Source organism: Pseudoliparis swirei, chromosome 19 (genome assembly GCF_029220125.1).
Source record: "Pseudoliparis swirei isolate HS2019 ecotype Mariana Trench chromosome 19, NWPU_hadal_v1, whole genome shotgun sequence".
Lineage (NCBI taxonomy): Eukaryota > Metazoa > Chordata > Actinopteri > Perciformes > Liparidae > Pseudoliparis > Pseudoliparis swirei.
Window position 1 is genome coordinate 11,804,346 of NC_079406.1, and position 14,276 is coordinate 11,818,621.

At 44.0% G+C, this 14,276-nt stretch overlaps 1 protein-coding gene and 1 pseudogene across 1 annotated transcript; one reads left to right on the forward strand and one right to left on the reverse strand.

Annotated features, from left to right (window-relative positions):
• The first annotated feature begins 423 nt into the window (after positions 1-423).
• Positions 424-3,954, forward strand: LOC130210146 (uncharacterized; annotated as a pseudogene).
• Positions 3,955-8,559: 4,605 nt separating this feature from the next.
• On the reverse strand, positions 8,560-12,156 carry irg1l (immunoresponsive gene 1, like). The gene is made up of 6 exons (XM_056440137.1): positions 12,139-12,156; positions 11,631-11,685; positions 11,291-11,478; positions 10,829-10,921; positions 10,074-10,279; positions 8,560-9,487 (listed from the first exon to the last, which is right to left on the reverse strand). Exons 1-6 carry the CDS (start codon positions 12,154-12,156, stop codon positions 8,560-8,562), a joined length of 1,488 nt encoding a protein of 495 aa, XP_056296112.1.
• Positions 12,157-14,276: the final 2,120 nt, after the last annotated feature.

Below are 14,276 nucleotides of genomic sequence, written 5' to 3' on the forward strand. Positions count from 1 at the left end.
TTTTAACTCTAAATCTGTCCTTCTGTACACATTACATCTATTGCACCTGTCCATCCTGGAGAGGGATCCTCCTCTTTTGCTCTCCTGAAGGTTTCTTCCCTTTTTTTCCCCCTGAAGGGTTATTTGGGAGTTTTTCCTGATCCGATGCGAGGTTTTGGGGCAGGGATGTCTATGTGTACAGATTGTAAAGCACTCCGAGACAAATTTGTAATTTGTGAAATTGGGCTATACAAATAAACTGAATTGAAACTGAATAACCGGATCGGGTCTTTAGTGTCAGCTGTGACTCGTCGTACTAAGACTCGGAGGATAAACACATAGGAGTCTTTCGTTGGAATCTTCCGGGGTGGCTGAGTACAAAACACCTTTGTGAATATGTGTTTACTTTCCATACCTGTGCGTATTTCAACTCGTAGATACTATATGCCTCGAATTCGTTTATTCATGTACCGAAATCCCTCTTTTGTTATCTTTCCTACCTGTTCTACACACACCCAGCACCTTTTCACAGGAGGCCTCTGGAACTGTCTGTCAGCGAACCGCAAGGCAGACTTCATCTCTGGCTTCGCCATCGAGCAGTCGCTTGACTTCCTGGCTCTCACTGAGACTTGGCTCACACCAGACAGCACGTATACCCCGGCTGCTCTCTCCACTGCCTCCTCCTTTAGCCACATATCCAGACCCCCTGGTCGGGGTGGGGGTAAAGGTTTACTCATCTCACCCAAATGGTGATTCACGCTCTACCTGCTTCTACTTTTTACCCCACTGGCTTTTGAGTTTCATGCAGTGACAGACGATTCAACTAAACATTGTTGTTCTCTATCGTCCTACTGGTTCTTTGGGAGATTTCTTCCAAGAACTAGACGTCCTCCTGTCAAACTTCTCGGAAAACGGCCCCCCGCTCATCCTTCTGGGTGACTTAAACATCCAAACAGAAGTCATCTGATCTATTACTCTTACTGTCTTCCTTTGATCTCTCACTCAGTCCCTCCCCTCCTACTCACAATGCCGGCAACCACCTTGACTACATTTTCACTAGAAAGTGCTCTACATCTAACCTCACTGTAACTCCTCTTCATGTCTCTGACCACTTTATCTCTTACTCTCTCTCACTCTCTGGAACTGATAACCTGCCCACATCAACAGACTTTGCACCTATATGTCGCAACATTCGCACCCTATGTCCCTCCTCTCTGGCCTCCTCTGTTCTATATGCTATCCCTTCAACTGTCTCCTTCTCACGCATGCATCCAAACACTGCCACAGACGCTCTCCTCTCTACTCTGTCTTCATCTCTCGATTCTCTATGTCCTTTTAAGACATGACCGGTTCGCAAGTCTTCTCCGACTGGGTGGTTGTCTGACTCGGTGCGCGCCCAGAGAGCCACCTTGTGAACGGCGGAAAGGAAATGGCAAAAATCGAATCAAGCAGACGACCTGCTCACCTATCAATCTCTTCTCTCCTCCTTCTCTGCCTCTCTCTCTCTGCAGCCAAAAGCTCTTTCTACCTATAACCAAAATTCAGTTAGTTTTCTCTTACCCAAAAAACTCTTCTATCTTTTCCAACCTCCTTGTCCCACTCCTCCTTCCACCCTTCTACCGATCCACTTCATTGACTACTTTACAAATAAGATAGATGACACACGCTCCTCCTTTACTGATCCATCTTCTATCACTACACGAACACCAACTTCTTCTTGATCCCCCTCACTTTCCTCTTTCACCCCCCTGTCTTGGTGACCTTCGCTCAACCAACCACCTGCCCCATTGACCCCATCCCATTCTCCAGGCTATTGCTCCTGACCTTCTTACCTTTCTCACCCATCTTATTAACAGCTCCCTCTCAACTGGCATTTTCCCTAACTCTCTGAAGGAGGTGAGAGTTAACCCTCTCCTGAAGAAACCCACCCTTGACCCATCGGAAGTCAACAACTACGGACCTGTCTCTCTTCTTCCTTTTATTTCCAAAACTCTGGAGTGAGCTATCTTTAACCAAGTGTCCTCCTATCCCAACAACAGTCTTGACCCTCACCAGTCTGGATTCCATGCCGGCCACTCAACAGAGACTGCCCTCCTTGCTGTCTCTGAGCAACTTTACACTGCTAGAGCAGCCTCTTTCTCATCTGTCCTTAACCCTCTAAACCTTCATGCAGCATTTGACACAGTGAACCACCAGGTCCTTATTTCCTCCCTTCTCGGGCACTGCACTCTTCCTTTTCTCATCCTACCTCAACGCCCGCACTTACTGGGTAACTTGGAGAGGATCTGTGTCTGATCCTTGTCCTCTCACTACTAAAGTCCCTTGCGGCTCCATCCTGGGTCCTCACCCCCCCCCCCCCCCCTTCTTCTCTCTGTACACCAATTCTCTCGGCTCTGTCATTCGTTCGCATGGCTTTTCCTACCATAGCCATGCTGATGACACCCAACTGATCCTCTCGCTTCCCCAATCTGAAACACAGGTAGCGGCACAAATCTCTGTCTGACTGACATCTCTCAGTGGATGTCTGCACACCACCTGAAAATCAACCCTGGAAAAACTGAGCTACTTTTCCTTCTAGGGAAAGGCTCTCCCAACAACGACCTGATGACCACCTTCAACAACTCTGTGTTAGCCCCTACCCTGACTGCCAGAAACCTCAGGGTGATACTCGGCAGTCAACTCTCCCTGACGGCCAATATTATTGCCACAACACGTTCCTGTAGGTAGATGCTACACAAGATTAGGAGAATACGTCCTCTTCTTCGAAAGGCAGCATAGTTTCTGGTCCAGGCTCTGGTCATTTCACGCCTAGACTACTGTAACTCGCTCCTGGCAGGTCTACCTTGTTGAATTAGACAATTTACTAAAGCAATATGTAAATTAGGATTTACTAATATACCATAACTTCATACATGTTATAGAATGTGTATTATTGTTTAATAATTTACAATATTGTTTGGTAATGTCTGTGGATTCTTATTTAATGGATTACTGTAACACACTGGTAAAATGAATCTATTTGTGTGCCAAGAAACAGATCACTGGCAGCAAGGGATCCCCTTCCCCCAACATGGAGAGAGGGACCCCTGGGGAGCCCCGGGAAGAGACCCCATTCATGTGATGTGCCACCTGTCAGAGAGGGCAAATGGTGGCCGGAGTGATGACATCATGTGGACATGCCAATCTACCAACAGCCAGACGGCAAGGCCAATGAGTGGATTAGGACTAATGTTTTACCTAGATAGGTTAATTAGGAAAAGGTGTTGCCTTCCAATGAGAAGTGGATACCTCCCCTGGGGTGGGGACACCCGGAAGATGCAAAATGAACAATCGGATGAAGCTGAGACACTTTTTAGGTGGAGCAAGAGACAGTTAACTGCAATTGGATTAGCCAGGAGTGGTATATGTCTTGCAAAGCCTTAGAAGTCCTCGAGCGAGAATTTATACTCTGTATCTGAACAGTTATTAGTTATTATCAACTATTGGTAATACTTTTTATTAAATACTTTTTATTATAACTTTTCGACTCCGGACATTTTCCTCGGTTCAGCACCCAGGGGTTTTTGAATACATAACAACCTGCTAAAGCCATCCGACCTCTCCAGCTCAACCAGAATGCTGCAGCCCGACTGGTCTTCAGCCTCCCGAAATTCACCCACACACCATTCCTCCGCTCTCTTCACTGGTTACCGATGGCTGCCCGCATCCACTTCAAAACATTGGCTCTTGCGTACCGTGCTGCGAATGGATCGGGCCCGTCTACATCTGGGATATGGTCAAACCTTACACCCCAGCAGTTCACTCCGCTCGGCAACAACTAATTGACTTGTCATTCCTTCACTTCGAGCTAATCACTCGACAAAAGCAAGACTGTTTGATGTCCTGGCTCCTCATTGGTGGAATGAGCTCCTCATTGACATCAGGACAGCATAATTTCTCTACCTCTTCCGCTGGAAACTAAAAACACATCTCTTCCGACTATCTGGATTAAAAAACAGATTAGCATTTCAGTGGCACTGGCACTTACTTATGGTACTTTTGTAGTTTGACTTTCTTGAAGAAATGTTACTTTCTGGATTATTTTTGTTCTGAGTTTGTATTCTTGGTTGAATGCACTTATTGTAAGTCCATCCATCCATTTTCAACCGCTTATTCCGGGGTCGGGTTGCGGGGGCAGCAGACCCAGCAGGCTGACCCAGACTTCCCTCTCACCCGCAACATTTTCCAGCTCATTCTGGGGGATCCCGAGGCGTTCACAGGCCAGGCGGGAGATATAATCCCTCCAGCGTGTCCTGGGTCTTCCCCGGGGTCTCCTCCCAATTGGACGTGCCTGGAAAACCTCTAATGGGAGGCATCAAGGAGGCATCCAAATCAGATGCCCGAACCACCTCAGCTGACTCCTTTCGATGCGGAGGAGTAGCGACTCGACCACCACCAAGGCATTTGGTTCTCGCCTTAAACGCCATCTCACTTCATTTAGAAAGTTATTAATATTGATATACAGCCTGGCGGCACAGTACAATAGAGGACAGATATTTAAAATAAAATCTATATACATAATTTGATGTTCGTTATTTTTTTCTAAGTTATCAGTAGTTCACATTTGCCTTTTATTATTATTTTTACTATGTCTCTTTCTTTTTCGTTTTCTTTTGGTTTTCTTTTTCCTGTTCTGGTTTTTTTGTTGTTGCTTGTACGACATTTTATGTTTTGATCCATATGTGTGTGTACTGTCTGTGTGCCTGTAGTAGTTGGGAGGGGGGGGGGGGGTTAAAGGGTTAGGGGAAGGGCCGTCCAACTCCTCATCTCAGAGGAGCCTACAGACCGGTCTTTGGACGATCCTCCATTCGTACATTTTTTCTGTTGTTAATGTCTGTCAGTATGTACACGTTATGTATGTACTTATGGAAAATAAATTACTTACTTACTTACCTCTGGACCAGCCAGGCCGGGAAGGCCTCCTTCTTCAGCTTGACGGCTTCCCTGACCCTCGGTGTCCACCACTGGGTTCTTGGGTTGCCACCACAACAGGTACCGATGACCTTCCGACCACAGCTCCTGTCGGCCGCTTCCACAATAGAGGCTTTGAACATGGTCGACTCGGATTGCATATCCCCAACCTCCTTCGGGATGTGTGAGAGGTTCATCCAGAGGTGGGAGTTGAAGACCTCCCGGACAGGGTTCTCCACCAGATGCTCTCAGTTCACCCGCACTACACGTTTGGGCTTGCCAGGTCTTTCTAGCCGACTCCCCCACCATCTCATCCAACTCACCACCAGGTGATGGTGGTCAGTTGACAGCTCTGCTCCTCTATTCACCCGAGTGTCTAAGACATATGGCCGCAGATCAGATGATACGATTACAAAGTCGATCATTGATCTCCGGCCTAAAGTGTTCTGGTACCAAGTACACTTATGTTCGAACATGGTGTTCATTATGGACAAACCGTGGCTAGCACAGAAGTCCAATAACAGAACACCGCTCTGGTTCAGATCGGGCAAGCCGTTCCTCCCAATCAACCCCCGCCAGGTTTCTCTTTCATTGCCCACGTGAGCGTTGAAGTCTCCCATGGAGAACTATGGAGTCGGAAGGCAGTGCCCTCTCCAGGATCCTTCCCACCGACTCCAAGAAGGCCGGATACTCTGAACTGTTTGGTGCATAAGCACAAAAAACACAGTCAGAGCCTTACTCCCTGCGACCCTCTCGTTCTCCGGGGCAAACTCCAACACAGCAGCACTCACCCGGGGGCTTGTGAGTATCCCCACTCCCGCCCGGCGCCTCTCAGCCTGGGATACTCCAGAAAAGAACAGAGTCCAACCCATCTCCAATAGCTTGGTTCCAGAGCCAGCGCTGTGCGTGGAGGTGAGCCCAACTATATCTAGTTGGTACTGCTCCACCTCCCACACCAGCTCTGGCTCCTTCCCCGCTAGCGAGGTGACGTTCCACGTCCCTAGAGCTAGTCTATGCTACCGGCGATCGGTCCGCCCAGGACCCTGCCCGGCCTGCCTCCCGGTCTACATAGCACCCGACCCCGATGCTTGTCCCTGCGGGTGGTGGGTCCACAGGGTGGCTGCACGATGTTGCTTCTTCGGGCTGAGCCCGACCGGGCCCCATAGGCGAAGGCCAGATGCTTGCCGGCGAGCTCCCCTCCTGGGTCTGGCTCCGGGAGGGTGCCCCGGTTTCCCTTTCCCTTGTCGAGGTGACTGAAGTCCGTGGTCTGCTATTCATCCGGGTGTTTTGAACCGCTCTTAGTCTGGACTCTCACCCGAGACCTGTTTGCCTTGGGAGACCCTACTAGGGGCTAATGCCCTGGACAACATAGCTCCCGGGATCACTGAGCCTCTCAAACTCCTCCACCACGTTAAGGTGGCGATTCGCGGAGGAGTATTGTAAGTCGCTTTGGATAAAAGCGTCAGCTAAATGACATGTAATGTTTATCAGATGTGATGGAAATGAACCTTTCCAATGTCCCTTGGAGAGAGCACGGTAAATGTCAATTCAATAGCATGACCAGAACACCACCCCACAAACGGTTAGGAGATCTGACTCAGAAAAGAGAGTGCGGCATAGTCTTATACAGTCATAATTATTAATGAAATGTTTGGCCTTCATCCCTCATCCCTCTCTTGCTCCTTCCTCCTTCCCACGGTGTCCATGTGAACAGCGTCTGTCTGCTTTCCCAGATGGTGTTGTGGTGCATACCTAAGAGGTGATAAAGATAGAGCGAAAGACAACAAAGCACGAGCACGACAATAATAAGATCTGTTATTGTCCCCCACAAGATGAGCTGAACTCTGCTCTCAGATTTCAGTAACACAGTTACATTAAGAAGAAAGCCTAATGATAAATTTTCCACTAAACAGTATTTCTTGTTTTCACATTGAGTTAACGCAATATAATTCATAATTAAATGATCTGTTGGTCTACATCTGGGGCGGATTACAAGACGAAGACGTGGGTGGGGTCAGACCACAAACCATGTTCGCCACATGCTTTCTTGCATTATTACGCTAAATTAGCGCATGGAAATGATCACATCGACAAAGGGGGAATGTGTAGTGCTGTGAATTCAGCATGGTACACAAGGGGGTTCACAAGGGTGGCCGAGGACTTTTGTAAAAAAAGATATAGTTTGCTCAGTGTACATGTAAGGAGCATCATACACATGCCAAAAGCAGGTAATCCACCACCTGACAGACCATTTAATCATTTGATGATGGATTTTATTGAGTTAACTCAGTGTGAAAACAAGAAATACTGTTTAGTGATAGTGGATATGTTCAGTAAGTGGATTGAAGTGTTTCCATCATCTGAACAGGATGCGAAGGCAGTGGCCAAAGCTTTGCTGAAAGAGATAATTCCCATGTGGGGAATACCAACCGGCATCAGCAGAGAGTGGGGAAAATGTTTAATTAGTATTTATTCTAATGTAACTGTGTTACTGATATCTGAGAGCAGAGTTCAGTTCATCTTGCGGGGGACAATAACAGATCTTATTATTGTATTATTTGTCAAACTGTGTTGTGGCCTGTGAGACCAGACTGGTTGCTGCAATATGCTTGTGTGGATCTGCAGCTAATGAAATAAAACATCAGGAAAGGACTATTAGTTGATTTCCTTGTGTCCCATGCTGGACATGAGCTGGGCAGTAACAGAGCTCATTTGTCTCCAAGACCAATTCCTGATATATTAACTTCAGGGAATGAGGAAATCATTTATATTTTCCCAGCACTTTCTCCACAGTTAAACACACTGCTGCTGTTTTTTGTTTGCACTCCACTTGTGAAAGAAACGCACCTTCATGGGACTTTTGTATGTAATAGTTGTTACTTTTTGACTTTTCTTACTCTGCAATTTCCCGGCTTGTTATAATTGAAGGACACAGGGATGATGTTGTGAAAAGAGGTCTGTGGCATCCACTTGGTTTTGAATGATTTACTGGCAGTGATTCGCCCAATAACAGGGTAATGTGCTTGTGTCATGTGTCACTAATCTTCTCGTTAGAATGTCCTTCTAGGTAAATACAGTTTGTTGTATTTTCTCATACAACTCAATCTCTTGCTTTCATTTTCAACATGTGTTTCAATGAAAGTGTGTTTCTGTACTTACAGGAAGGGATATGAGTATATTTGTTCTTGACCAAAGGGAGCACATTCACATTTTCTCACACCATTTTCGTCTATCATTAGTTCAATTTCCCAGAAAATATGTTCAAATACATTTTATTAAAACAACAAAAGCTACATTTGTGGAATGAAATGTGGAATATTAATTATTCTGTTTTATTTACTGTCCATGTTTCCAAGCATCAAGCATTACCATTGTAGAAATTAACATTTAACAATCCATTATATGGCACATAAAAAAGTATTTTGCATTTAGAAATATGTATAATGTCGATATTGAAAATATGAATACATAATTAATATATTATCAATACATACATATTCTTTCATTTTCCCATTGCAATATAACACGATTGCATTTCATGAATACTTTATTTCCTAATAAAACAATTTAAAATGTAATAACACTTCTATTATTCTATTAGTGTCATTGTATATGTGTGTCTGAAAGCTTTCAGTACAGTTGTGAGAGAAGGGTCCTGCAGTCTTCAAGTCTGTCAAGCTCCTCCACCACATCAATCAGCCTCTCAACCTTCTCTGGGAGTAGCACCGCCCTTGCGTTGTTTCTAAACTTCTTTCTCAGGCTCTCATTGGTCAGCGGGTTGCGCCAGTGACCGTAGAAGGTGTCACAGCGTCCCTTCAGAATGTCACTCCCAACAAGTGTCACCTGGATTTCGCCATACATGCTGTTGAAATTAGCTGGGTTATCTTGGGGATACTCCATGTGAACGCGGCTCAGCAGAGCGAGTAGGTCAGGGCGTCTCATGGCAACGGGTGAGAAAGACTGCACAGTCACCTCCCCGTCAAGGAGAGCGCTGCAAGCATTGAATTGGAAGGAGTGGCGGGCCTCATGCTCAGAGTCAGGGAAAGGCCTGTCAATGTACTTTGATTTGGGAACTCTGAGAATAATTTGTTGGACTTTAGCTGGAGAAACAGTGCCAGGGCCAAACCCCACAAGAAGTTTATGGACCGAGGCTGCAGCATCTGCCACCCAATGCATCCCCAGATGGGCAGGGAAGCGCTTGAAGCCCATGTCCTGCTCCTCCAGCAGGAACATATGGCCACCATCATTGGGTGATTCTAAAGGCTGCGGCACATAGTCTTCAAAAAAAGCATTGAAGCCGGCCACACCAGCAACAGCATCCAGGACCAGGGGACTCGCTTCAAGGCCTCGGGAGGCCAGCAGAGCAGCCTCTAACCCGAAACGCGAGGCATTACCAATGTGGAGGGGTTTCGACTGAGTGGCTGCATTCGCCATTGGGGCTCCTGATAGAGAAGCCGCTATAGCCAAGGCATGACTGCACTGGGAGTGATCCAAAGACAAGAGGCGAGCACATGCAGCCGCACTTCCCATGGTCCCCACGACACTGGGAGGGTGAAACCTGTCGATAAGGACAGAAAATAAGGTCAGGTGTTTTGGAACTATTTACTCGTGTGACTAAAGAAGCATTTTAAATGGGTGCTCTATATTATTATGATTATAGAGCCTATGTGTAAAGGTGCGTCTTTGTACAAACAGCTAGTCTTTCTTGAGACGCTCCACATGTACAGACAGGAAATAGGTTTTTTAATAATATCAATGTGGTGAATAATTTGACTTGGTGTTAAACCCTTTCTAAATGAAATCCTGTAGTATTTTCTCCTTAACATGGCTTATTGTGTTCACACTACCCACAGGGCCCCTGCTGTACTTAATATGACTAAAATAGACATCTTTCACATCTCACAGACACCACTATGAGGCTGCACCAGCCTCCTTGTAAGCCAGCCTGCAGAGATTAGTCGGGTCAACATCTCCTCAGACTCATGCGGATACTTGTTCTTCATGTAAAGTACAAATAGAAACTCCTAAACAAGGAGCTTGCTTTATGTCTATTCTGACTGTACCCAAAAGTACAAAACCTACTGCGATTTGACTAAAGATTACAGTAGCTACGTCCAATTTGACTTTATCTCCCAGGTGCTTACCTCTGAGGGATGTTGTGGGCTTCAGAAGAAAACCTCATCAATCTTCCTTGGATCTCAATGCCGATGTTGAATGCCAGCAGGAAATCCAGACCACAAGGTTTGCTGTTCGCAGGCATCATGTCACTGAGAGCTAACACAGCAGGAAGGACCGCTCCTGAGGGATGAGTGGCAGGGTGCCATGTATCATCAAAGTCCATGGAGTGAGTCTGCAACAAACAACCATATAATTATGAATAGTAGTAAATGTATTTACTGTGTTTCATGAAATGATACAGTAGCTAGTTCTCAACACAGTGTCGATGTTTAAATGGTGCAGTTGGCCGTGCTGTAGGCCAGCCGGGCCCTTGCAGATGCAGACAGCAGTGGAGTGGAAAGTCACTTGTCAGATTGGGCCAATCCAATACTATTAATATTCAGGGGAAATACGAACAGCCCCTCTCATTTGGACTGATGCTAGTATTTGTTGATATCTGACTGGCTTAATCATTTTCATGGTGATTAAGAAAAACTGTGACGGGTGTTGCAGTGTACCTAAGTATGTCTGGCTGGTATTGTTTTGATTCAGTGCATTGGTAAGGATTATGAAATACAGCTTTTGTGGTAAAAAAAAAAAAGAAGAAGAAGAAGTGTTAACATTTCTGCACTCTGAGCATTGCATAAAAGGCCTGTCCCACTCTTGCAGTCCCAGTACGTCCCTGAGTGCATCTGTGGTGCACTGCGGACAATGGTGACCCATTCCACATATGTAAACTCACAGCCACTCCATTGACGAAAGCTGCAAGTGTCGGGGAGAGTCTGGTGCCACTGCGGCCATACACAGAGCTGATGTCATTGGGAGCATACGTGTGCTGAAGATGAAAACAAAGAGACAGGTAAACAAAGTTGTCGAAATTATATTTTTAATACAACAGTACAGTACAGTCACAGATTGTAACATCATACATATAAAGCTAACTTTACTTTGTATCACTCTTCAGTTGAAAGATGAGTTTCTTTGTAGGTCATATGTCAGACAGAAATTTGGAGCAAAAGGTCACAAGATTTTAAAATCCTGCCTGTTCCAAGACAAAATTAAGTATGACAATAATCTTTTTATTTTATTTTAACTCATCTGTCCACACACAGCTGTTCCACTGACTTCCACCTAATATTTGCTTTTTCCATCAAGCAATTTCTTTCATCAGTCTTATCAGTTACTTATCTGCCCTCTGACTCACCTTGCAGTGCTGTAAGGCCAGCTCAAACACTCCTGTTGTGCTGCCAATCAGACCAACTCCAATGCTGTCCAGCACCATCCTTTTGCTGCGGTGGAGCACGACAGAGGACAAGTGCTGGGGCTTCACTTCACTGATGAACTTCCCATAACTGGCAGTGACTGTGTTCTCAGGGGCCAGACCCTTCAAGGCTGCAAGTGGAAAGAGGAAAGCATGTAGTGAGCTTAAATAAGGCAGGAGATCAGAAGAAAGTAAAGTTGTTGTTTTTTTACTTTAAGTAAAAACTTTGTTTGTAATGAGCTGAACCAGACATAAAAGTCATTTTGTACATGTGCATGTTTACCTTCCACTGCAGACTTGTGCAGTCCTCTGACAGCCCACACTGGTTTGATGGTTTTCTACAGGGGAAAAAAAACATACTTTATATCCTTACATCTGTTAAATTTTGTATATTACTTTTAAAAACAATTTCCACATTCTAGATTCATTACTTGCCGTTATTTTTATGCCACAGACTGAGACCTAATTAAATCAGCCTCTACTGGACATTGGCATCACTGTAATGAATATTGCGGAGCCCTTGTTCCTATTTTAAAAGTAGTTATTGTGTTTGTGTATCAGGTATGGTGCAGTATGTGTTATTTGCTCCATGTTTAACAATAGCCATGTTATATTCCCCCTTACCATGTTACACAGTTCAAGCTTATAGTGTGATTTTATAGTTTTGTAATAAAACCCCTGCACTGAATAAAACAGTTTGAAGCATCTTTTTGACTTACTCAACCTTGAACAAAATTCACAATTATATAGATCCCTGTGATAAAACATATCTATCTATATATTAGTATTACCTGTAATGTGGATATCATGGCTTCAGCCTTTGGTAGGTATTTTCTTAATCTTAGAAGCAGTAGGTTTGCAGTCAACCAGTTGTAGGAAGGATGATTTTCAGGATGATGCTTTTCAGATTGAGAGGCTACCTGCCTTATATAGTCCAGGACTCACAATTGCTACTGACACAAATCTGGGAGGAACAAGAAAAAGAAAGGGCAGGCATATCTGCTTTCTTCCCGGAGTCCTTTTGACTTCAGGTCTCATCGGGTCATCGGATCCTATGAGACGTCATAGATCCTATCTGCCTGATGGATCATCGAGGTCTGGATCGTGGAATATTCCTACTACCAACTATGCCATGGCCCTGCTGAGACTCCGCCCAGTCCTCCTCTCTACCTCCATCTGCTCGATGGATCATGGAGGTCTGGATCGTGGAATATGCCTCCTACCAACTATTCATACACTCTGTCATATTCATTGATTGTGTTGTTACTGTGTTTTAATTTGTGTGTAATGATTCCTTCTGTACATCTATTGCACCTGTCCATCCTGGAGAGGGATCCTCCTCTGTTGCTCTCCTGAAGGTTTCTTCCCTTTTTTCCCCGTGAAGGGTTGTTTGGGAGTTTTTCCTTATCCGATGTGAGGTTTTGGGACTGGGATGTCTATATGTACAGATTGTAAAGCACTCTGAGACAAATTTGTAATTTGTGAAAATGGGCTTTACAAATAAACTGAATTGAATTGAATTGAATATCCGTAATACAATTTTTTCAGGTAAAAACGGAATGGAGAAAGAAGGGTGGTACTATTACTTTCTCAGGTGAAGAGAAGTGATGTAACCTCTCAGTAGGGTTTTTTTTTTTAACTCCTCCTACACGAAAGGAGCCCTTATTTATGACAATCTTTCTTTCCTGGTTAGAACAACTCAAGTTCATCTGTCAAAGCATCTTCACCAGGTGAGAATATAATTTAAACTAACTTGGACTAAACTATTATTTCATGTTAAAATGTCTTTAAAATGCTACATAATTGATCAATATCATTACAATGCTTTTCACAAGGTAACATCTCCAGTCTTTTGGTTACATGTTAGTACATATCTGTTTGTTAATTAATTATGAATGAAATGCTTACTTATGCCGTTTTTCAGTCATCTGCTCAGGGAAGTTAAATACAGCTATATTGTTTCTCTTCTCAGAGTGTTCAGCCTACTTCACTTAATATAGGGCAGGGCTTAAGACTCAGGTTTTGTAAATGTTAAGAGAGAAGAGACAGAAAAGAAAGAAGAACTTTACAATTTGATTTAATAGAGTTTGTTGGACTTAAAAATGTGTAATCTGCAATTTACAGTATATGTATGTTCCTTAATTAAAGTGCTTAGAATTTTAGTTTGTTTTTATATTTTTTATTTTTGTACAATGTTCTACAAAAACAAGGCATTTCAAATTAAATATTCAGACCATAAATATTATAATAATTAAAGCAGCAAACAGCAGTTTACTTTTCAAAGATAAAGTGGCTTAATATCTACCTGAGCAGAAAATTAATTTTCTTTAGTTTAGGAAAATTATACATACATTCATGGATATGTTTTCTGTATCATTTGTTTTAATATTTCAGTGGAACGGCAGCTTTAGAACAAAGACATGATGGCGACATCCAATGGATTTCCAGCAAGTTTCTATAGTGAACCAGGAGTGTTGGGCATGTTATCTAATGGGATCAGTGCATTCCTCGTACTGTTACAGAACTTTAATACAGCAACCACTGGCAATGCACCCGTCGGGGTGGAGAACATACTTGCGGGTAAAACCTTTAGAAAATCTGTGTAAATCATACAATAAAAGTAATACAAAAATGTAACGCAAATGTTCAATTCCATGTTTTTTATAGGTGTTCATCTCATCCTGATTGGTGGTATATGTCAACTGGTGCCCGGACTGCTTTCCTTTAGAAGATATGATCATCTGAGTGGCACTGCCTTCATTGGATATGCTGCTCTTTGGAGCAGTTATGGGGCCACCCAAATCTACTTTGGTGTCTTAGCTGAGACTTCTATAACAACAATTATGCCACAACAGACGATGAACAATTTGTCCATGTCCACTAACATGATTAGTAACATTTCTCTGAATGCCACTACAGAGATCCCAGT

What these genes read in the sequence shown, in the direction of transcription:
- irg1l (XM_056440137.1), bottom strand. An exon ending in CTTTCGTCAATGGAGTGGCT is followed by an intron (nt 10,280 to 10,828) that starts GTGAGTTTACAT and finishes TGTTTGTTGCAG; the next exon opens with ACTCACTCCATGGACTTTGA. An exon ending in GCCCACAACATCCCTCAGAG is followed by an intron (nt 9,488 to 10,073) that starts GTAAGCACCTGG and finishes CCTTATCGACAG; the next exon opens with GTTTCACCCTCCCAGTGTCG.